Genomic DNA, 24,992 nt, shown 5'->3' on the forward strand with positions numbered 1-24,992 from the left:
GCAGGAGGCAGACGCTCAACACAGGAGCTGCCCCCTGGTGGTCAGTGCGCTCCCACAGCCAACCTCCGTGGTCCCTCTCCCGCACCCCCAGCCAAACCTCCCATGGCCCCTCCTCCCAGCTGGCCAACCTCCCTTGGCCCCTTCTCCCAGCTGGCCAATCTCCCTTGGCCCCTTCTCCCAGCCAGCCAACCTCCTGCACCCCAGCCGGCCAGCCCCCATTGGCCCTGATCACTGACCAGGCTGAGGGACCCCACCCGTGCATGAATTTGTGCACTGGGCCTCTAGTTAATGATAAGACACATGCTAATTTCAGAATGTTAGAATAAGAAAACTGCGTCTTAGTATTGATGGAATATGTTCGCTGTTCATTTAGAACATCTTAGATATCTTTTCATTGATACAGAAAATGTTCCTTTAGGGAGCCACATTCCCTGCTTGGGGTCCATTGTTATTTAAAGAAGAGTTTGCTGAAGCTGGAAGCTGGGATAAGCAACAAGAATGGGAGGTCTGAGCTGACGTGGAACAACAAACAACAGGGCAAACAGTGCCAGATATATTTCATTTCACTTTATTGAGTACTTTCACATCCCTTATCTTATTTGACCTATTTTTTTTCCCATGAAAGCAGCTACATATGTGTGCACCTTTTGTAAACATATGCTCAGTAGAAAAAAAAAAACCATGTAGAAAGTACACTTAGACATAAACAAACCATATCTCCATACAGAGACATCTTTTTACATAAATAACATCATCTATGCAATTTAAAGAAAACTGGGACACCTTAACTCTTACTTTTTTTTACAAACCTTTTTTCCCTTCCCTACTCAATGAGTCAAAACAGTGTTGCCAGCCTGATGTGTACCCTCCACACTTTGCCCTCTGGTCTTGTCATCATATAAAACCAGCTCTCCCCTGGAGGGGTGGCATTGGAAGTTAGATGTGGTGGAGCAGAAGGGGCAAAGAAAAGGAAGCCAGAAATCCCGATGACGCATCTCAGCTCTGTCCCTTTGTTGCAGGGATTAACTGAGACCTGTATGTGGAAATGTCCTGCAAACATTGAACTTTTGTTTGGGTCACATATACATGAATGAAACAAATGAGCGCATCTTCTACATTCATTGGGCCTCCCCACACACCCACACCCACTCTGCACCAACCCCACAAAGCCCCTCCAAGGAGAGTCAGCTTGGTACATTATAGTTCCAGACCTCAACCTCACCCTTTTGTACAATAGTAACAGAGGGATTAATATTCGTGTCTTGCAGGTGGTGTGTGAATTAGATGAGACCATGTCAAGCATCGGCACACATTTCTGGGTTTAGTGTCAGTTCCAATTGCCCCAAGGGTTGAGGAGAGGAGGGGTGTTGGTTGGCTACTGACTGCCCCCCCGACTCTTCCAAAAACACTCCTTCCTCACACTTTGTTCGCTGTACTTCAGCTCTCTCTCTCTCTCTCTCTCTCTCTCTCTCTCTCTCACACACACACACACACACACACACCTGCTTCTAACACACATCTTTACATCACCATAATAGGGGAATGGATCTAATTCCATAAAGTTGAAATACATTGCCAGCCCGATGCTGGTTTGCTGAGCCTGGCACATAGGAGACAAATAAATATTTATGGTTGATGATCCCTCCTCCATCATTTGCAATGGAAGTAAGGGTTTCGTCCCAGTCAAATAGCAGAACAGCAAAAGGTAGAATTCCCAGACTGTCAATTAAAAGATTAAAGTCTAACAGATCGTTGTGTGCCTTTCCTGTTATGACTCACTGGGGACAAAAGTAAACGAGCTCAGCTGTATGGCAGGCCAGGGTGACCGTGGCCCACTTTCCACAGGAGGAATATGGTTCATCTGCTTCTCAAGGTGATATGCTGATAATGTAGCATTCTAGCTCCAGGTTTTCTGGAAATCACTTCTGCTGCTCTATTAGCTAGTGGACCAACTAATCACCCCAGACATGCTATCTTCTCCTGCAGACAACACCTCCCAGCCCACCTTTCAAACCTCGAACCTGCACAGAACCAGGCTTTGGGACAGCTCAGCCACCACCCCCAGAAAATGCTTGATTGTACTGGCATCATTTTCAATGTTTTCATCTATTTTTAAATTTTACTAAGACAGGCATATGGTTGTTGTTTTTTAAAAATGTAAACTGGGCAGAAAAGTTTAAAACAGAGGGTAAAAGTCACCTTCTCCCAAAACCCCATTTCCCCAATGGAGCCTTATGCATCTTTCAAGAAAACAGTTATAACGTGTCTTTTAAAAGTTTTCGACAAATGTGGTCATTCTTTACTTAATCCACATGTTGACTGCTATTTTCATGAGTGGGCGTGTCCTGAAGATCTTCCCTGTCAGCACAGCGGGTCCCTCCCAGGGACTGCACCTCGCTCCTATGTGGGGAGGGCAGGCCATAGAATATTCAATCCACGACCTGTGCCCACTTCCCCCCACTGCACACTCTGCTGCGGGAACAGCCTCGTCCATAGACCTTGATGTGTCTGGAGGTAAATTCCTAAAAATGCAAACGCTGGAGCAAAGAGGGTGTGAATCTCATTGGTAGTTAGTTAACTGTATGCATATCCGTCTGTGGGACTAAGGTTTCGGTGCCTATTTCCACGCCGCTGTCTGAAAATACTTTGCAGTCTGCTCCTCCTCAAGAGTGTCAGATGTGTGACCACCGTCCCAGGCCCTGCCCAGCACTGGGCCTGCTGTGTTTACACAGCCTCCCTTCCTGGGCTGTGAAGGCTGTGGTTACCCAGGGCCTGCTCTCCTCCTCCTGGGTGAGCCTGGGAGGGAAAGTGCTCGCTGAGACCCTGAAAGGCGAGGCGGCGCTGCAGTGAAGGTCGGCTTTCAGGAGGGAACAGTGCCTGGGAAGGAAAGTGCTCGCTGAGACCCTGAGAGGCAGCGCTGCAGTGAAGGTCGGCTTTCAGGAGGGAACAGTCCTGGCCTCTGTTCGGACTCACCTTTGCTCTGCCCCGTCCCCACCCTGGTCAGCACACAGCAGGGAGCGGCGAATCCTGAGCCGGGCTCCTCCCCTGGGCGTGTGGAATGCCTGTCTCAGTGCCACCCCCTAGACGGGAGGAACAAGCCAGGCCCTTGTGTGGATGTGGGCGCGCCCCGGTTTCTAGAACTTGTGTGTGAGCCCATTGCTTTTTAACAAACGGAATCCTAGTCGTTACATGGGGACCGGAGAGGGTCTGCACTCAAGCTTCATCTAATGCAGCGGTTCTCAACCGGTGGGTCGCGACCCCTTTGGGGGTCGAACGACCCTTTCACAGGGGTCGCCTAAGACCATCGGAAAACACATATATAATTACATATTGTTTTTGTGATTAATCACTATGCTTTAATGATGTTCAATTTGTAACAATGAAATTGGGGGTCACCACAACATGAGGAACTGTATTAAAGGGTCGAGGCATTAGGAAGGTTGAGAACCACTGATTTAATGGGAAATATCTCCCTTGTCATTTGTAATCATTGCGGGGGGCGGGGGGGGGGAGTAACTTTTCATCGGCGTCATCATAATTTTCGTGATTTGTTACTTTCTTTCCTGGTCATTGCTCAGCTGGCACGCCAGCTCCCCTCCGGCGACGCCTTGCTCAGCCAGACTGCTGGGAAGTGCAACACCTGCCCAGTCCCTCCTTGTTTAAAAAGTGGCCAAAACTAAAAGGAGTCGCAGCCCACAGCACAGCAGGAAGCTGCACTTGCTGAGGTGACAGCCTGCTAACCCGGCCTTTGCCACCTGAGGAAGGTGACCCTCCTCACCCCATGGGAGGTCCCTGCCACTGGGCAGCCAGCTCTGCCCCTCCCACCCATCAGGAGTGTGAGGAAGGGAAGGGGTCAAGGTTGTAAACATCATTCACATTCTCGCAGTTGAGTAACAGCTTATAAATAGCTCTTCTGTTTCGATCAACTGTACTTACATTATCCAAAGGGGAAGGACCATCTTTTGCCTCTTTGAAGTAGGTGAATATTTATTGGGGTTAAAAGCAAATACACAAACACACCTACTGGTTAGTTACTCTGGAACTTCAGTTTTCCACGCAGGGTAATTGTTGTGGGCGCCCAGAGAGAATAGCCAAGGAGGGGGCGTCACCAGGAATCTTCATTGGTGGGAGGGCGCCGCGGACATGCGACAGGCCCGGTGAGTCATGCTGTGGCCATACTTTTTCTCCTGCTGCTTTGCCGCAAAAGGAAGGAGGAGCGGTGAGGTCGAGGTAATTTTGTAGAACTGATGCTACATGTGGTTCTGAGAAAGCCAAATATATCGTATAAACCGTTTCCCTGTGCACGGCAGCATGGGTGGCAGGCCTGGCAGGGCCCCAGCTTGCAGCCCAAGCCGGGGCCCTGGCTGCGTTTTTAAAACGGCTTTCCCCGGAGCCTCTTAGAATTTGCTTTGACCCAAGGGCCCATGTCTCCTGAAGAGAACACAGATCGTTTTTAAACGTGAATTGTAGAATGGCGTCCATCTTGTTTCCTTCCTTACCTACCCCTTCTCTCGAGGGGCCTCCTATTACCTTTTCTCTTGCTCCTTTTGACGTCTGATCAGGCAGCCTTTCTAGAAACCCTTACTCAGAATCCTTTCCTTCTCTCCTTTGTCCAAACTCCCCCCAAAAGTGAACTCCCGAGAAAGAGCTGCGTTTGCCCTGAGTCTTGTCCAGCAGGATGCATGCAGGGTTTAAAGGGAAGGGAGAACTCTCCAATCTCCAGTCTGCCATTATTTCTTATGTATTAGGTTGTGTGTGTGTGTGTGTGTGTGTGTGTGTGTGTGTGTGTGTTACCTGCCATTATTTCTTATGAATTAGGTTGTGTGTGTGTGTGTGTGTGTGTGTGTGTGTGTGTGTACCTTTCCTCCTCTACTCTGCTGGAAAATTAAAAGTATTTTAGATCCACATCAAATGGCACCCTCTCCAAGAAGTTATTTCTGCCTCTCCCAGGACAAAGGAGTCTCCCGCTGTGGGAACACCCATTTTACCTGTGCTTACAGATTGACTGTTGCTGACCCATGAACATATCCACCCATATCTAGGTGCCCTTCAGTGGATGGTGACCTCCCCAAGTGCAGCCATCATGTTGCTCCCATCCCCCCTCACCCAGGGCCTGAACCTGAGGGGGATTCTACTGCACAAATGCCAAGTTAAAGGAACCCCTGCCGGCCACAGGTGTTCCGAAGCCACTCCGGGTGTTGAGTTGTAACTCCGATAAGCAGATAAGGGCCACAGCTTTCTCTGTCCAAGGAGTCCACGGGGCCAGATGAGGTCCTTCCGCCCATAGCATGTTCTGGGCTGTGTTTCAGCTCCTGTCCCTTTCCTCGTTAATATAGCGGTGACCGGTCATCAAAACATAGCTTATGTTTTGAATGTAGGAGGCCAGTGTTCCGTTGACAGTGGTAAGCTAACAGGGGGAAATGAGGATAATGTGACCTAGCCAGTGTGTGGCACACATCCTTTCCACTTCTGAGTTCTGTCATAGAATTTGCAGAACACGTCTCGGAAGTTTCTATTTCACTGTTCATTTTCATTGATAAACACTATGAAATAAGACGGTTGAAGGAATTATGGGAGACCGTTGATCGTTTATTGTGCTATACTCTATCTAGACCCTGCTCGGCGCTTTACGTATGTCATTTTATTTAATCCTTATAACAGTTCTATAAAGTGGGTCTCATTTCTCCCATTTTTCAAATGGAAAGAGAAGCAGAAGTGGTGCAGTGAGTGTAGGTAACTTCTCCCCACTTCACTTAGTCTGTCGGTGACAAAGCTGAAACTTGAATCCAGGTCGATCGATAGTAAAATCTTTGTTCACTCTGTTCTGCCGCATTTGATGTGAGGATTATATGGGAAGTGAGTGGCAGTTGTTTTTTTAACTCCAGGAGAAAAGAAACTATCCTAATAATTGCATGTTTTCCACCAGCAGGGAAGCAAAGGGGCCTACCGGTACCACTGGCAGAGCCACAACGTCAAGCACAGCGGCGTGGACGACATGGTCCTTCTCTCCAAGATCACAGAGAACGCCATCGTGGAGAACCTGAAGAAGAGATACATGGACGACTACATTTTTGTATCCTTCATTGGTTCCTTTGGACATTTCTAAATGAGGTGACAGTGTCCACCGGAAAACATGGCTTTAGTCCTGGTGTAAGAAGATCCTTCTGGTCCTGGCCCGTGTGCCTAAGTGGTTAGAGTGTCTGCTCACACACTGAAGGGTCGAGGATTTAATTCCTGGTCAAGGGCACATACCTGGGTTGCAGGTTCAATCCCCAGCCCTGGGTCGGGGTGCCTGTGGGTGGCAACCAATCAGTGTGTCTCTCTCACATCCATGTGTCTATAGTCCTGGTATAAGAAGATCCTTCTGGTCCTGGCCCGTGTGCCTAAGTGGTTAGAGTGTCTGCTCACACACTGAAGGGTCGAGGGTTTAATTCCTGGTCAAGGGCACATACCTGGGTTGCAGGTTCAATCCCCAGCCCTGGGTCGGGGTGCCTGTGGGTGGCAACCAATCAGTGTGTCTCTCTCACATCCATGTGTCTCTCTCCCCACCTACCCTTCGGCCTCCCTCCCTCCCTTCTGCTCTCTCTCTAACAAAATCAATGGAAAAAATATCCTCAGGTGAGGATTAACAACAACAACAACAACAAAAAAGATTCTTCTGAAGGCCTTGTGCTCACGTCATTTTTACCCTTTCAGAATGTGGTTGTGTACTTTTTTGTCCCTTGGTTCAGGCTGTGGGAAGGGCAAAGATGATGCTGGATTATTTTCCTGGCATTTCACATAATCAAGATGCAGCCAGTAGCCATCTACTTTAATCCATGGCACTGTGTCTTTGACGTCCTCTAGCCACGCACATGGTGTCTCCCACCCCTGGTGGTTCAGAGAAAGTCCTGACCTGCAGAGAATTCTGTCAATCGCGCTCCCTAACTGCAAAGCAGTTAAGTCTCAACTTAAAAAGTTTAAAAACGATTGCCCCATGCAAAAAATGTGCAATTTGGTCAGTTTTTCTGCATTCTTATGTTTACTAAAGGAAACCTGAGAAGTGAGGATAAGCTATTGAAATGCCTGGCATTCCTGAGTTGTCCTTTACGTTTCGATTTTAGCTTGCCAGATGCCTGTTTCAAAAATATTCTTAAAATTGATTTCAGAGAGGAAGGGAGAGGGCGAGAGAGATAGAAACATCAATAATCAGAGAGTATCATTGATCGGCTGCCTCCTGCTCGCCCCCCGCCCCACCCCTCCTTGTTGGGGATCGAGCCCGAGCCGGAAACCTGAGCATGTGCCCTGACGGGGACTTGAACCCTGACCTCCTGGTTCATAGATCAATGCTCAACCACTGAGCTACACCAGCCGGGCTGCCAGATGCCATTTTTTATGGGACTTCTAAAAATTCAGAATGGAAATTTGATTCAAATGCGTGTTGACTACATTATAAACAGAGAACTGTGACACTTAAGTTCTTACAGGATTCGGGAGTTTTGTTTGGTGCAGCTAGGTAAAGCTCTCTTAGTGGAATGATTGCAGAGTTGGTCACAGACATGCGAAGATTTGTGTAAAATCTCTTGGTAGCGCCAGCAAGTTTAACTTTGCTGTTGGCGCCTTTGAAGGGATGGTGTTGTGGCGGACCATGGCAGGTGGAGTCTTTGCAACCCTCATAATGCACCTTTAGGATTTTAACCCCCAAAGCACGGGGAGAGTAGTTTTCACACCAGTAGCTTCTGCTTATTATTCACGCTGCTCATTTGGCTGTTGGTTAGAAGTACCCGTACCTACGCAGCAATACTTGTGCAGGGACTGCCTGTCTCAACATTAGGAGAGTTCAACGCACCCGGTATGTATCGAGCGATACGTTATTCTGAGGCACTTGGACGATTCTTCCCAATGCTGTGCTGTTTCTTATTTACCATAGGAGATGTGTGTGTGTGTGTGTGTGTGTGTGTGTGTGTGTTTTGTTTTTGTTTTTTACCAAATATCAGGGTAGTTAAATCCCTAAACCCTTGCCTTTAAGTGTGAACAGCTATATTTGGATTTGTCAGCTGTATTGATCAGGGGTGGCAGCTACCGCCTGCAGACAAGATCCTGCTCACTGCCCATTTTATAACCAACGTTTTATTGGAACCCAGCCGTGCTCGGTTGTTTTATTCTTGTCTGTGGCTGCTTTCATGCTGCAATGGCAGAGCTGAGTGGTTGCAACAGACCATCTGACCCCCAGGCCTAAATTAATTACTTTTGTGGCCCTTTACAGAAAAATCTTTGCTGACTCCTAGACACCTGTGCAGAACTGCCTTTAATTTAATTGGATGGAAGCACTTGTGTTCAGCTGTAAGATTTCATTTTATTTGCTCAAAAAAATTGAAATATGCCACTTTTTCTGGGCTTATCATCATCAAAATATTTAAATCCCTTTTATGTGCAAGATCCGTGGCCCATGGAAACTGGCAGGGGGTAGACTAGAAAAAGTTGGGTGCAGGAAGCGGATCTGGGCTGCCTGACTTTGAACCTTACTCTGCTTGGGCCTGGTTACCGTAGGACCTTTTGTCATCGGTGTGCCTTGATTTCCTTGCCTGTAAAGTGGGAATGACAGTAAAATCTCCCGCATGAGCTGTTGCAGGGTTAAGTGAAATGATGAATGCAGTAAGTACACAATAAGCATTCGTTAGTATTATCATTCGCTAAGGCAAGTGTGTAAGCTCCTCCCATATTTCTGAGTTATATTCCAAAAATTCGATTGTAAAGATACTTATTGGAAATTCAAATGCTTGTTATCCTGAAAAACTTTTAAATGGAGGATTGGGTTATTGACAAGCCCATAAAAGGCTAAGTTCCACAGAATGTAGTTGAACAAATTATTTATTGGAATGTTCTTAGAATGCAGGCTCCACTTCTTACATTATTGACATAGAACATGGATTTTGATAAGCTGGATAAGAAAAGAAAAAGGTGGTGTCAGTGGTTATCAGCAGGCAACCCAGCCATCCTCATTTCTCCCCACCAGGATCGTTTATTCCTAAAACACCAGAGATTCGTTGAGGACAAGGAGTGTGTCTTGTATGACTTTTTTAAAAAAACAACGTTTAAAAAGCCCTTTAAAGTAATACATTTCATTTAACATGACTTGTAAAATGGAGTCCAGCAGAAAGGAGAACACTAAAATCACCCAGAATCCCACCATATAGGGTTAGTGCCTATATAATCCCTTGCTTTATATTTTTCAAATTATCCACATATAGGCATGTGTTTATGTGTGCTTTCTTGTTAATTCTAACAGAAATGGGATCCTCTTGCATTGTGTGTTTTAGTTTCCTGCATAATTCTTGGCATGGTGCATCGTATTACGTGTTCATTGAAAATTTGTTGACAATTAAGACTTGCTTTTTATATTCAGACAGCAGAATTTTTAAGTGACTCACACAGAGGGGGTTGATTACTTGCCTCTGAATTAATGCCTTTGAATCAATGACTGACTAATCGTGTACTTTACCAAGGAAATGAGTTAGTTGACCACTAATGACTTCGTGTCTTAGAAATCTGCCCACTCGATAAATGAGAAACTCAGCATCAGTGTGCTTTCATCAATAGCACAGGGCAGCTCTTGGCTTTGAGAAAGCTTGATGGGTCTGTTGGATGTTTACGAAAATAATGCCAAGGGTGGAGCTGCAAATCTTTTCCTCTGATAAGTGATAAAAGCCTTCTTTATCAGTTCAGTGCTATGGGAATATTATTATGATAGAGTAGCATTATTTTTTTTAGAGTAGCATTATTTTAAGTCAAAGTGTCCCCCCCCCACCCAAGCTTAGTAATTAAGGGAAGAAGAGATTCAATTTCACATGAAATTATAACATTGCTCATTTGACCTCTTCTACATTTAATACCAGCACATTGTCTTGTTTTGAAGGTCAGCATTTGGAACAATCCGTTATTAATGTATTCAGCCTGAATGCTCATTTCTTTTTCTACATCAGAAAAATATCTACTTAGAAAATGCTACCATGGTTTACCAATAAACACACACACACACACACACACACACACACACACACACACATATTTTTCAGCTATTTATCCTAAGACAAGGAAGGTTTGATTAACCATCCATTTTTCCTGAATGTTGCCACACTCCTTACAATTCCACTCGAAAATCTCTGAGGAAAACATTGCAGTATTTGCGCTTATGCCTGGCATCATTTGTAGCCACTTGGCTGACGACAACGGTTCTATGCAAAAGCACTCCCTGCCCATTTGGTCCAGCTTTCTCCAAACTTGTTTTCGCTCAAAGACCACACTCAAGTGTGTTTGGCATCTTCGGCCCTTGAATTAGGGGTTGAGATGTTTGTGCCAGACCAACCGGAGCTGAAGGCAGTGCAGTTGTTCTGAATGAGGTTTGGTCCTTGGCAGTCAGGCACGTTGGGGGTGGGGCACCATGCTGCAGTGAGGAAGGTTGGTCTGGCGGCTGGAGCCAGGGCTCAAGTTCCAGCTTGACCTTCTCCACATATGTCTTCAGGCAAGTTGGCCTCAGCTCCCCCCCACCCCCCACCTTAGGGATAAAAACAGGGAAATCCATTAGGTTGGTGTGGGTGGTTTGGGGGAACTCATTGGCTATTGGAATTTTTTCTTCAGTTAAACTTTATCTTTGTCTAATAAGACCATTAAAAACAAACTTACAGAAGCTTCACTACCATCATATTTCATAAAAGGAAGAATATTTTAACACTCCCAAAATAGAAAGGAAATAATTGAAGAATAAAGGACAGTCTTTTACATTGAATAAATTGAGCTTTATGAAAAATTCAGGGCATTGTTTCTCTGTCATTCTTGCTGCAGATCACTGTAAACTCAAAGATCCCCAATAAGCATTTGAGAACCAAGATCTGCTGGATCCTTTCATCTTGCAAAGTCTATTAAATAAGATGGCATTTATGTTATAGATTTCTGGGTTTTTGTTTGTTTGGTTGGTTGGTGGGGTTTTTTTTGTTTGTTTGTTTTTGGTTTGGTTTTGTATCATAGCCTGGTAGCCCCATACATTTTCAAAATTAACCTTGGGCCACACCTTCATTGCCGAAGATTATGTGGTAGAGACAATGATGGAAACGGCTTTTTCCAAAGGCACACCTGAATTATGTAGTAGGGAGTGGGAGGGAGTATTTGAGTCTAGAGAAGGGACCCAACTCAGTAGGAGGCCCGTGTGCTGAGGGAAGTCCTGAGGTGTCTGCAGACCCAGCCAGGTGGGAAAAAAGGCGGGCAGTTAGATAAACAATGAGGCCAAACTCTCACCTAAAATAACTAAAATATGTTTGTTTCCTTTAAATCCAAGTTAAATTCTCTTGTCTCAATTCTTGTGTTTCAAACTAAACTTTATTTTCCTGGACTCCTCCTAAATAATATGGCAGCCCCATTATTTATGGGAAATTTAGGGAACAGCTACAATTTTCCCTCTTTCAACCTCAGTCATTGATTCAGGCTTGGCCTCGAGTTGTCTGAAAGTTTTTTTCTCTGAGTGTCTCCTTCCCAGGCCTTAATCAGAATTTATATAGCCGACCGAGTCAAGACTCTACAATATATTTCTTTACATAGCAGGTTATTCACAGGAAAAAATGTTGGCTCCTATAGGAGCTCCTATGCAACCCCACCCATATGTATTTGATAACCCAGGGCTCGGGGGGCGGGAAGGGATTGCTGAGCAGGTGCTTCCTTTGGCTTATGTCCTTGGGTAGCTCTTTCTTCTCCGCATGCAGTGACCAGTTTGTCCAGGACAGGTGGCAGTCACGGCATTCCCTTCACAACCAAGGGAAGGAGCGCCCTTCTCCATGGAAACGCCATACCTGCCCAAGTTCGTTTTCACCTGGAGATAAATGTAGCCAGACATCCTCTTCTTCTGAAACGAGGATGGTCATAGCAGGGCTCTATTTCTTGACAATTGGGTTTATTGTAATAATTACTATATTTTGAGAATCAGAATGCGGGCCAAGCCTCATTTACTCAGTTTTGATTTGGTCCCTACCATGTGGTAAAAATACAGAAAAAAGTCAACGGCTCAGCCAACGTAGCTCAATGGTTGAGCCTCAACCTATGAGCCAGGAGCTCATGGTTCGATTCCCAGTCAGGGCATATGCCTGGGTTGTGGGCTCGATCCCCAGTGTGGGACATGCAGGAGGCAGCCGATCAATGATTTTCTCTTCATTGATGTTTCTATCTCTCCTTCTCCCTTCCTCTCTGAAATCCATAAAAATATTTTTTTTTAAAAATCAACGAAGAGAGATAGAGTTTTTAGTACTCAAAGAATCACAGAATCTAATTTATGAGGGACCATAGGCTCTCGAACACCCCTCAGTCCTGCAGGAGATCCTTGTGCTGCCAATTTAGGGTTGCCAGTAAAATACAGGATGCCTGATTAAGCTTGAAGTTCAGATAAACAACAAGTACTTTTTTAGTAGAAGTATGTCTCAGATATTGCTTGGAGCATACTTATTGGGATATATATGCATAAATTATTTATTGTTTATCTGAACTTCAAATTTACCTGGGCATTTTTTATTTTATTTCCTAAATCTGGCAACTCTACCAATAATAATATCAACAATAATAATAGCGACAATGCCTGCTAATCTTAGAAAGGCAATATAGCTTGTTGATTAAGAATGTGAACTCTAGCCCAGCTAGCATGGCTTGGTGGTTGAGTGTTGACCTGTGAACCAGGAGGTTGCGGTTCCATTCCCTGTCAGGGCACATGCCCAGGTTTCGGGCTCGATCCCTTGTGGGGGACGTGCAGGGAGAAGCCAATCAATGATTCTCTTTCATCATTGATGTTTCTATCTCTCTCTTCCTCTCCCTTCCTCTCTGAAATCAATTTAAAAAAATGTTTTGTTTTGTTTTTTAAAAAAGAGTGTAAACTCTAGAACCAGGTTGCCTGGGTTTAGAGCATAGCTTTGCTACTCACTAGCTTGTGACTTTGAGCAAGTTTTAAAGTTTCTCTATGCCTCAGTTTCTTCATAGTAAAATAGGATTAAATTAGTAACAGAGTTGTGATTAGGAGCTTATATTAGTACCATGTAATGTGTATATGTTTGATCAGTGTTATTATTAACATTTAGTCTACAGCATTATAGACATTTCTTATCCGATGAATAATTTTAATAATAAATTTATCTGTTCTAAATTTTTGCCTAAAAAGAAGTAGGCCATTAATCAATCTATTGGTGGCCTCATCTGGCTTTGGCACTTGAAATTACATTTGCTCGTGTCCCTCCTTCTGTGACTCTGGCGACTTTTAGTTCTGATTCACTGCCTCATTCCCATTTTCTCTTAGTGCCATGGACTGCCCCCACTGGTTCCATCTGGCTGTGCTTTTCAAACCACCCCATCTTCTGTACTGTCATTTCAAGTTCAACCCTTTCAAGTCAGAGATCTTTCTGGTCAGTGAAAAAGGAAGCAAAATTGCAGCCGAATCATTCTGCATTCTTGCCTTTGTGTATAAATATTAATTTTTAAATATTGTATGATTTATCCAACACTTGGCTTATTTCTGTTCAATAATAGTACCAAAGCTGCATCTCAGAGGTGTTAACATGTGACAAAACATGCATCTTGAAGTATATGAATTAAGGAAATTGCATCTACAATGCCAGACATGGTGCTAAGCATTTTGTAACATCGAATTCTCATAACAGCCCTATTGAGTAGGTCCTGTTTTACCCCACCATCCATTAACTGCAGCTCACAGATATGACTTACCCAAGGTCAGGAAGAACTGGACTTGGGGAATGAGGCGGTCTGACCAGAGTTACCTCACTGCTCTATTAGACACCTGGATCCTAACATATAAATTTATAAATGTCTCTTTGGGGGAGGAAATCTCATAGCCTTACATCTTCAACTGCAAAATTTCTAAACAGTGGGAAATCAGTGATTAAAAGAAACAATTTTGAGTATGTGTGTGGTTTAGTGTTTTTTCATTGTTTTCTTTTTTTTTATGATCTTTTTCCTCTGTGAGGGCAGGGACTTTTGTCCAGTGTGTGCATTTTGTTCACTGCTATATCCCCAGCATCTAGAACAGCGCCTGGCATGTTGTAGACACCCAGTTCAAACTAGTTGATTGCTGAATGAATACATGAAAATGTCTTTTTGTTACAATAACACTTGATTAAGAATGTGTCGTATAAAATAATTAAGACTTAGTATGAACACGTTCTCTGCTGAGAGGACTTCCTGGATTCCCCATGCAGAACACCTCCTTCCCCTCAGCCTGATCTGTATGGGTTTGTAATTGTCTGCTCTGAATAATATAGATACAACTCAGTTCCCTAAGCTTCTAAAGAGCTCATCTTGTATCCCTCTATCTGTTAAATGAGTACATGAATACATTCCTAGTATACCTAATAGATAAGAAAGGTCCCAGGCAAAAATAATATCATTTGAAAAGAGGAATGATAACTGCTCTTTCACTCCTTGGTCATTTCTGTTTTGTTTTGTTTTATTTGTTTTTTTCTAGTTGTGTGTCACCAGTCTTAAAGGAATAAGCTTCAATTCATTTAATATTTCTTTTTGTAGCACCTTGGTAATTACTAGTAAGTTCATTCCTCTTCCTGGAGAGGAACAAAATCTGAGCTAGCTGGTAATTGCCTTTGTCTTTATTTGTAATCTTTTAGAAAACAAGTACACAAGCTCTTCCTTGAACAATTGTGAATTTTTTATAACATCTGTTTACTTAATTTAAAAAAAATGTGTAGCTATGAAGATTAACAATGGACCTTAACTGGATATAAATTCAGACATATATAGGATCTGTCTTAATCTCAATCAACCCTTTCAAGCAGATGCCATATTTTGGGGATAAGGAAATTGAAATGTACCAAGGAGCGGTAAGTTACGTGCCCCGGGAATTACTGCAGTGTTTTTGGCTTCTTTGATGCTGGGTAGTTTTTCTTGATGTTGGCAATGCATTTGCATTTCCTTACTATGTGTTATTATTGGGAAAACTCAAGTAGGTGACATGTTTGATTTTTCTTTCTTTTTTTTAAAATATGTTTTTATTGATTTTAGAGAGAGAAGAGGGAGAGGGAGAGAGAAACATCAATTGGCTGCCTCCTGTGCATCCCCCACTGGGGATCAAGCAGGCCTGAAACCGGGGCATGTGCCCTGACTGGGAATCGCAACCAAGACCTCTTGGTGCACGGGTTGACGCTCAATCCATTGAGCCACACCAGCCAGGGCCATTGTTTGATTTTTTTAATGTTGTGCTGCTCTTCCAAGTGCAGCTCAAGAAAGCATAGGACTATCTAACATTGGAGCATTATATATAAAATTAGTTAAATGGGATGCAAGACCTACAGGTTGGGGGACCTTCCTCTTTCCACACATGCCACAAAACTCTAAAACTAAACAACCAGTAATGGGTAAAAAATAAATTGGGCGATGGGGATCATTCTGTCTGAATCAGACCCTGAAACTGTGGCTATGACTGGAACATGAAACATGAATCTTTTATTACTTCATTTATTAATGTGAGTTCGGTCCCAGTTCAGACACAGCTCCATAGCCAATTCAGTTGTGTGACAAAAATGGAAACTGTAATCCTCATCAGTGCGTTTCCTTACGTGGTTCATCACTTCCCCAGGCCTCCCCATCTCTGCATCCTTTCCCCTTCGCTCTTTCCTTTGCAGCAGAAGCACAAGAGCATTCATTAGTCCTGACCCCTGGAAAACAAACAAAAGAGAGCCCACACAGATTCATCAGTTGAAGTGGAAGGCAATTTACCCAGAGCAAGAGCTCACCCCATTGTTGCCAGATGAATGGTGCTGGTCGCTAGAGCCGAAGGAGGCTGCCACGCGAAAGACCTTTGATAATGCTGCCTTTATGGGAGCCCAGCACAAGGGCACACTGTCAACAGAGGCTGGGCCCTGCCCTGGCGCCCTGATCTGCGGGCCGGGAGCAGCAGGCGCGGGCTGGCCTGGCATTCTCAATGCCGGCCGGGGCGGGGTGGGTGCAAGTGCTGTGCATTGGTGGTGTTTCTTTCCAGTTCTCTGAAAAGCGTTGCTATGAGTCCCTTTTAGACCATTCATCTTGTGAAGAGTTCTCCTTAAAGGAATGCCCTAGAATTTTAAAAATACATATTTATTTTTAACTGCTAGTGATAACCGCGTGTTGTAAAATCGGTATTTACTGAGTGCCAGGTGTTACGTTACTTGTGACAAATAATACAACAGCCCTGGATGCTGGCTGTGTATTGCTCTCTGTCCCCATTTCACAGATGAGGAAACTGAGGCTCAGAGAGGTTAAGTACTCGAATCTGTTGACTGTTGGAGCTGAAGTCAGATCCTAATGACTTTCAGGGGCTTCAGGGGAGGAAGGAATCAGATAGAGGAAATACCTACCTGATAATTCTCATAGGTAGCTGAGAGGTTCCGTGAGACCATAGATTGGAAACCATCTTGAAAAAACAATCACTTGCTAAGGACAAGTATAACTAGTTCATCAGCTTTCAAGCCTTATTGGACAATGACTTGCCCACACCTTTCCCTCCATGCCCACAGCTTTCTCTCCACTCCATTTCCTTCTATTTTCCTCTTTTCTTTCTTACAGTCGATTTCCCTGTTTTCAAAGAGGTATTGAAAATAATCCTGCATAAGCAATCTAGGCTTGAAGGCCATTTTAAGACAATATCCTGAGGTCCATCCATGCATCCCCTTCTGACTGTAAGGTGATGGCAGGAACGTACTCTTGTTCCTGTTTGGAGTTGTTCAGTTGACAAGTCCCAGGAATAGCCTCCGACCCTCACTGGGCAGTTCCCCTTGGGAGCCTCCTGCTCACAATATGAGGGAAAGCGTGGACACTGGATCCACCAGTTCCAAACGTGTGTGCAGGCAGCAAGCACCCTCTTTTCATCGCCTCTCATCACTCAGTTCTGATCTACCAGAGCTTGCAATGAATGGCAATTTCTGGGCCAGACCCCCTTTTCTATTAGTAAGTCATTGTATAATAAGGCCCGAAGCTGGATTGGTAAATGATACTTCACCTTTGCATAAGACTCTACTTTTTCAAATTCCATCCCCATCCATCATCTCAGTTACCCTGTGACATTTGTAGCACCAGCATTAGTATCTCCACTTTAGAGATGGGCACCAGGGAAGGGAAAGACACAATCTAACGCCTTCTCACTCGTTCTGGTATTGTTTTCACTTTTTTATGTTAGACTAGAGGCCCGGTGCATGAAATTCATGCACGGGTAGGGTCCCTAGGCCTGGCCGGCGATCAGGGCCGATCAGGGCTTTCCGGTTGCTGGTCAGGGCCTTCCTTCATTCCACACCACCCCCTGGTGGTCAGCACATGTCATAGCGAGTGATCAAACTCCTGGTCTCCCGGTCGAACTCCTGAGGGGACACTTTGCATATTAGCCTTTTAGATAGATAGATAGATAGATAGATAGATAGATAGATAGCCTTAAACTGAAGGAGTGCTTTCTCCAGCTTTACACCACATGAAGTATTTTTCTTTTTAGCATTTTTCTTTTGAGCGAATGGTGGAAGTGGATGCCAAGAATTGAAGAAAGCAGGGCTGCAGTTGTCCTGACTCAGTGAATGTATTGGTGAATTTATATTTATGCAGAGCTAAGATACCCCATGAAACTAAAACCCAGGGGAATATCCTAGTGTGCCAGGATTTTTTTTTCCCCTACTGAGATGAAAACAAACTGACCAAACCAGTTGATCACTTTAAAGAACCACACCTCTTGTTCTCTTCTTATGGAAAATTTTGGTTTTCTCCTCATTCATAGCCATCTCCAACTTGCCTCTTAGAAAAAAAATTGTGTAGGAATTTAGAATTCTAGTAAAATCAGACCCAGGGGTTTAGTAGGCCTGTTGCCCCAGGGCCTTTAGAAATGTTTAGCAGTGGAACGTCACTTGCGGAGGCGTGTTGGGATGGAAGGGTGTGTGCTGGAGTATATCTGAAGGCATGGGGCATGTCTGAAGGCTGAATCACTCAAATACCTACAGAAGAGCACCTCCAGATTCCACCTTTATTTTGTTAGGTGTAACTCCTCGTGACCTAGACAATTTTATGAATTCTTGTGTTATGTAATCTATAAGATATAATTATAAGCATTGGAACTATATAGTGGTATAAGCCAAGAAAATAAAAAATCTAATGTGTTGCTTTATCTGACCATGGTTTGGTTTCGTTTTGTTTTGCTTTTCTAGGCACAGTACGAAAACCCACCCCACATCTATGCTCTTGCAGATAATATGTACAGAAACATGATCATTGACAGAGAGAACCAGTGTGTCATCATCAGGTACGGACAGAGCCTTCTTCGGGGTGGAGGATGTGAGGTCATGCTGTAGTTAGAGCTTCTACCGAGAAGCAGTGCTTTCGCAACAGCTGCTGGCGTAGCTGAGTAACAGTCACGCTGCCTGCTTTGTCTTGGTTCATTTTCTAATTCCAAATCATAAAAGCTTTTGAGCTTCTGTGGGGTTGGGCTGCTTTTTTAAAATTTTTATACCCCGTCACGCATGGCATTAAGGCTTTAGGGCACAAGGTGTAGCCAGATCTTTTATTGATCATCACTGGGGCCTTGGACTAAACATTGTAAAACCCCTTTCCTCCCGTGTGATCACGCCGTGGCTTGACTCTAAGATGAAGATCCTTTATGTCACGAGCTTCACTGTTCTGTCAGCTAGAGTCCTATTCTCTAGGTTCCTCTTTTTTTTTTTTCCCCAGTAATTTAGTTCAAGTTTGAACTTTTTGGTGTACTTTGTCATTTGCTTTTAATTTTCTGTGGGCATTAGTGGTAAATGCCAGCATTACCTATCTGTCTGTAGCTACATGTCAAAATCCTTTTAACTTGACCTAACTCTGGGTCTTTGCTGGGTTTAAGTGCCTTTACAATTTTGTTTACTATTATGAACACTTACTATTATGAACATAAGCATCCATATTCCCATCGCTGAGAACTTGACAGTTGTTAACATTTTGTCATATTTGCATTCATCTTTTTTAGTTCTTTAATTTTTTTATCTGAAGCACTTCTGAAAATTTTTTTATTAGGGATATTTGCAGACATAGACAAAATTTAAAAAGAGTGTTACAATAAGCGCCTGTGTGTCTCTCATCCAGCTTGTACATACAGCCAGTCCTGTTTCCCCTAACCCTTCCATCCTGCTTCCACTTGGTCATTTAAAGCAAATCCTGGGTAGCAAATCATTATTTGTCAATAATGTATTATGTGCCTCTCAAAGATAATTTATGTCACACCTAAAAAATGAATAATTCTTTCACTATCACCCTATGTTATCAGTTCTATTCCATGACTGTGTTGTAAATTTTGTTAATAGTTTGTTTTTATTTGGGTTCCAAACAAAGCTCACACATTGCCCTTGACTGCTATGCCTCTAAAGTCTCCTCTTTTTTTTTTTTCTTTTTCTTTTGTTTTCTTGGCAAAAATTTGTTAAAGAAAAAGCTCTTTTGTCTTGCAGAATTTTCTGTAGTGTGGGATTAGCTCAGTGGTTCCCAAACTTATTTGGCCTACCGCCCCCTTTCCAGAAAAAATATTACTCAGCGCCCCCTGGAAATTAATTTTTTTTTAATTTTAATAGCAATTAAACAGAAAGATATATGTATTAATGTTTCTACCTTTTTCGTAAAATATAGTAAAGAAAGGTGTAAATTAGAAACATTGAAGTTTGAAATTATGAAACTATTTATTGAACTCAGAATAGAAAGGTAATACAAAAAAAGTTAAAACAAATGCACCTGTGGCCATCACCGCCCCCCTGGATCGCTGCAGCGCCCACCAAGGGGCGGTAGCACCCACTTTGGGAATCACTGATCTACCCTCTTTCTCCTGTAAATTGGCGTCTATAGCTAAAAGCTTGATCAAGTTCATATTCAATTCTTTGGCAAAAAAAAATGCTTCATCAGTGATGCTCTGCACTCAGGACTTTTATTGGTGAGTAATGCCTGTTGGATTGCCGGTGGGTCCATCCATTAGAAATTCTCATTATACTGTCATTCTTTAATTAATAGTTAAAAAATCATTATTTTCCCCCCAAAAATCATTATTTTCTATTCTTTCTTTCACATTTATTTATTAGATTAACTTAAAATAAAATCTATTGGGGAGAACTAGATAAAGAGTTTGATTTGTTGTCTTGACCGATTTTTCAAAGCAATGAGTTGATGCCCTAGCAGCCTCCCACGGTAATATGTTTTGGTTTTCAGTATCATTCCAAACCAGTGGATTTTAAATATATTATCGGTTTAAACATTGCAGTTTTCCTGTCAGGCTCAAAAGGTCCTAACTTTGACCTTGGGAGCCCTTTATATTGGCTCCCATGTCCTCTTGATACGACCCCGGTCGTCTTTGGTAGCTTTCTTGTTTAAGATGTTCCAGACTCATCTCGTACATTTCCTGCCAAGCCCTGGAATCAGCCACTTCACCGGAAACCCCCGGTTCATTTTAATGGGCAATGACATGCAGAGACCACCGGCCTAGTCACTGAGTGCTCACTGCCGTATGTTCTTTTCAAAGGACAAAGGAATACGAATTTTTTTAAGGAAAAAAGGTGGAGCATAAGTTCACACTGGTAATTTTCAGTTCATTTTAAGATTATAGGATTTTTATATTTGTATCTCGTTTCTCTTAATGCTGAAAAATTTAGTTCCTACTGACATTATCACAATTATTTGATTTATACTATCTGTATAAATATAAATACAAAAGAAGAAATAAATATGTGACTATATAGTTATATATAAATATATAGACATATATAAGCAAGTGAGTGATTTTGTTAATGATTTAAAATAACAGTACCAATGTTATTAATAGCAATACTGGATTAACTCTAAAATTTCTTTGTTGTTCTTTTTGTCCTTGGCATGTACAGTCAAAATATTGGGTTTTAAGAGCCACTTAAAATAATCCTTTTCTGCGTCATTAACATTCCAACTTGCCCTACAGTTAAGTCCATTTAATTTCATTTTGAATTTTAGGGGCTTAACATTTTAAAATTTTAAATTGTATAAAATATTTACATGGTTCCAAAGTCAAAACTATAAAACAAAGAACGCTGAAGTGTTTTCAAGGTAAATATAGACTTCATGATATTTTACTTCTAAATATTTCCATACACATCTCTGGAAAATAACCTTTCTTTCCCTTAGCCCCAGGACCAGTATCACAACTAAATAATTAATAAAAACTTAGTATCATGTAAAAATAAGCAGTGCACATTCAGATTTCACTAATTTTTGCAAGCACGCCTTTCCTGCTGATTTATGTAAACCAAGGAACAGTGTTTCATTTGCATGTGAGTCTTTCACTTTTTTATTTATATTCTATCACAGTTCCCCTAATACCATCATGGCTTTTTTTTTTTTTTTTAATGACATTGACTTGGTGAAGACACCAACCCAATTTTCCTATGGACACCTTTTAGATAACTGTTTCTTCCTAATCTCATTACACTAATTCCTCCAGCTGGATTCTCAGTGAATTGCAAGGTAGATCTAAATACTTAATTAGATGCAGGTTAAGTCCTTTTGGAAGGAATACGTGAGTGGTGATGAGTTGGGTTGCTTAACAGGAAATGCTTCCGTTTGACCCCAAGTGGAGGTCTCTGGCCAATAGAGAGGAGGAGGGCGTTTTCGTAACTAGATCGAATGAGGGTACAGCATATGTTTTCTAATTCAGTCCCTTGCCTGTTCTCCTTCCTCCTGAGCCTCTAGTGCAGCGTTTCTCAACCTGGGGGTCGAACGACCCTTTCACAGGGGTCGCCTAAGACCATCGGAAAACACATATATAATTACATATTGTTTTTGTGATTAATCACTATGCTTTAATTATGTTCAATTTGTAACAATGAAAATACATCCTGCATATCAGATATTTACATTACGATTCATAACAGTAGCAAAATTACAGTTATGAAGTAGCAACAAAAATAATTTTATGGTTGGGGGTCACCACAACATGAGGAACTGTATTAAAGGGTCGCGGCATTAGGAAGGTTGAGAACCACTGAAACCCACTGCTCTAGTGAGATGAGAAAGGAGAGAATGGTCTTGTTGCCTGAGCTTCACAAGTCTGGAAGCTGCCATCTTGCCCAGCCCACGTCTCTCCCACTCTCACATCCCCTTGAATGTGTCCCTGCAGGACACACTGCACCACTGCACTGCCCGTGCCCACTGGTGGGAGCCTTCTTTCCAACTGTTCAGTTGGCCAGGGCCTAAGGGCTCCGCTCCCAGGCTCCCAGGTGCACTGGCTGTGCTTTCATTTAGAAGGTGATAGAACAGGGAGCTGCTTTGACTTCCGACACTAACTACCCAGAGTCAGGCCACACCTCACAAGTGAAGGGCACAGTCCTGTTCAAGACCGTCCTCACTTCAGACACCAGGGGGTTCCGCAGACCACCCTCAATTCTGACCAGCTAGCTACAAATTCAGGGGTCCCTACCACCCTCTCAGTTCCAATAATTTACTAGAATGACTCACAAAATTCATGAAAGCTCTGAACTTAGGATTACCATTTTGTTCTAGCAAAAGGATACAAATCAAAAACAGAAAAAAGTAGAGCCTCATAGGGCAGTGCCTGGGAGGGGTCCAGATGTGAGGCTTCTGGTTGTCCTCTCCCCATGAAGTCATGAATAGTGTTATTTCCTTCCAGTTATGGCAATAGTATTGCCAACCAGGGAAGTTCACCCAAACCTTTGGTGTCCAGAGTTTTTATTTGGGTTCTATCGCTGCATGGCTGACCTTTAGTCTCCTGTTCCTCCAGGTGGGGGGAAGGGGTGGGCATGGTGAGAAGTTATATGGTGTTTTCAAAGCATCCATCCTAAATCGTATTGTTAGATATCACAAAGGCCCCAGGCAAACAGAGAGACTCTGGGTCAGGCCGGACATTCCAGGGCTCTAGAGACTATCCCCCAGTAGCCCAAGGCAAAAGCCCAACCTCTCTTATTACCCAAGAACTTACTTATTACCCAAGAGCTGTGGTTTGTGCACTGAGAAAATAGATTTGCTACCTTTGGCCGGCCATGGTCCTTTCTAGTGGCTCTGTGATCCTGGACAGCAAACTTAGCGCTTGTCTGGGCCTGGGTCTCTTCATTTGTGAGAGAACTGATTGACCAGATGAGGTCTCTCCTGGTTTTGGAGCTTTTTCTTCCAAATAATGCCAGAGGGGTAGGGAAGGCAGGAAAATGCTCCTGTGGATAGAGAGGCCCAGGTTTGCGGCCAGTGACACTGGGAGAGCTGGGTACTTGTCCAGCCAGGGCCTGAGTCAAACGCAGACTGCCTGCATGCATTTGTGAACAGGAAGCAAACAAAACCCATTCTCCTGGGGCTGGAAGAGAAACTTGCTCCTTGTGTTATGGGCTTTTGCCATAGCTGGAAAGACTAGGAACTTTTAGTATCATTTAATTAGAAAATTAAAAATGAATGACCTAATCTCTCTGGTGTTCTTTTCAGACCTTCACTCCCCAATTTCCCTGGTGTGACCTTGTCTACATGATGAAATGCATACTCTTTAGATAGGATAACACAGGACAGAGAAGCAGTATCATCAGTTTCCTCCCAATCTTCTTGCTCATGTTTTCTAAAGCAGTGGATATGCTGGCAGGGTGGACTATTTCTGGGCTAGAAATCAATGTAACAAACTGAATTTAAAAGAAAAAAAACAGGGGAGGAGATGGGGTGTTTTCTCAAGCATAGGCCTCCACCAAGGGCTTGCTCCTGAGTTTTGTATGTCTACAGACTCATCAAAATAGTTAGAGTTAAGCAGCTTCAGGTAGACTGGCTTTGGCCAGCCAAACTCACAAAGAATAGATCCCAACTCATGAGTTTGTGAGGAGAAGTCTGCCAGTGGACAGCTCAGGAACACAGTCCAGAGGGGAGCCAGATTAGCTTGAGGGGGTGGAATTCAGAACAGGGAAGATCATACTAGCTATTGTCATCAGATCCAGGCCCCCACCTCTCTCTGGAGATAGGAACGCGGGGTGTTGCTCTATTCCTCAGAGTAGTCCATTCACTTGGGGAAAATCCATCACTTCTGGTTTCTCCTGTCCTGACTCCCTGTAGGTCAGCCCCTTTTTATTAGCCTCCACTTTCTCCTGCCAACCCAGCCATCCGTTAGGTGAAGGTCCAGAAATAAACACCCAGGATGTGCCTTCGATGTTTCCCAAGTTTATCCCCAACACTCCACTGGCAGACAGAGCAGGGAGAGTGGCTGCTTCAGCTGCCGATTTCATCCACTGCCTTGTGTTCACTAGTTAACTTTCCAAGGATAGATGTTTCCAATCCCTGTGTTGCTTTATTCACTCAGTGGCTGTATAGATATCTGGGCTATGCATCTAGAGATTTTGTTTCAGCTGATTTATGGTGAGCCCAGAGCATCAATATATTTCTCAAGTTCCCTAATTGATTCTAGTTGAGAATCAAGACTAAGGCTCCTGAAATCCTAATATCCTAGTCACCTCTTACCTTTAGCACCATGAACTGGTCCAGGCAAGTTACGCTTCCTGAGTGCCTGCCCTCTGCTGGGTGCTTTGCATGTAGGTCATCTCTTTTCATCCTCACAACCACTCTGGCTGCCAGTATTGTTATTGCTAGAGGTTCCATCCAGAAAATGAGGTTTGAAAGAAGCCTGAGAGCCTCAAACTAGTAAATGGTAGAGCCTCTATTGAAACTTAGTCAACTCCTGCCTTAAGCACCAATTAGCACTGTGATAACCCCATTTATGTAACATACCAACATCTCAGATTTAACAAGTTCACAACGGTTCTTTTATGTTGGCCCAAAATTTATCCTACCACCGACTCTCTCTCTTCCAAACACAGTTGCCAGATGAATGCTCCTTAACTATTATATCATTTAGTCTATGTCCCACTTCTGCTAAAATATCGCAGTGGCTCTCCATTGCCCAGTAGAGTCCAAAGTTCCTAGCTTGGGACACATCCAACTTGATTTTTTTCTACTCTAACCAAATTGTGCTACCCTTTGCCCTC

At 43.3% G+C, this 24,992-nt stretch overlaps 1 protein-coding gene and 1 long non-coding RNA gene across 3 annotated transcripts in view; both read left to right on the forward strand.

The window, feature by feature from the left end:
* MYO1E (myosin IE) overlaps positions 1-24,992 on the forward strand; it is a 183,312-nt gene that overhangs the window by 71,498 nt on the left and 86,822 nt on the right. Inside the window, exons 2-4 of one of the 2 annotated variants that reach the window (XM_005861123.2) lie at positions 5,930-6,073; positions 14,766-14,855; positions 18,192-18,286. In XM_005861123.2, coding sequence (XP_005861185.1) covers positions 5,930-6,073; positions 14,766-14,855; positions 18,192-18,286 — 329 coding nt within the window. Of the gene's footprint in view, positions 1-5,926; positions 6,074-14,765; positions 14,856-18,191; positions 18,287-24,992 lie in introns of both variants that reach the window. The other variant, XM_005861122.2, reaches the window with a different exon arrangement.
* LOC106725213 lies at positions 7,323-13,925 on the forward strand. Its single transcript, XR_001361083.1, has 2 exons — positions 7,323-7,831; positions 13,304-13,925. It is a non-coding gene; the product is annotated as an uncharacterized LOC106725213 (long non-coding RNA).

The sequence above is a fragment of the Myotis brandtii genome, unplaced genomic scaffold (genome assembly GCF_000412655.1).
Source record: "Myotis brandtii unplaced genomic scaffold, ASM41265v1 scaffold144, whole genome shotgun sequence".
NCBI lineage: Eukaryota > Metazoa > Chordata > Mammalia > Chiroptera > Vespertilionidae > Myotis > Myotis brandtii.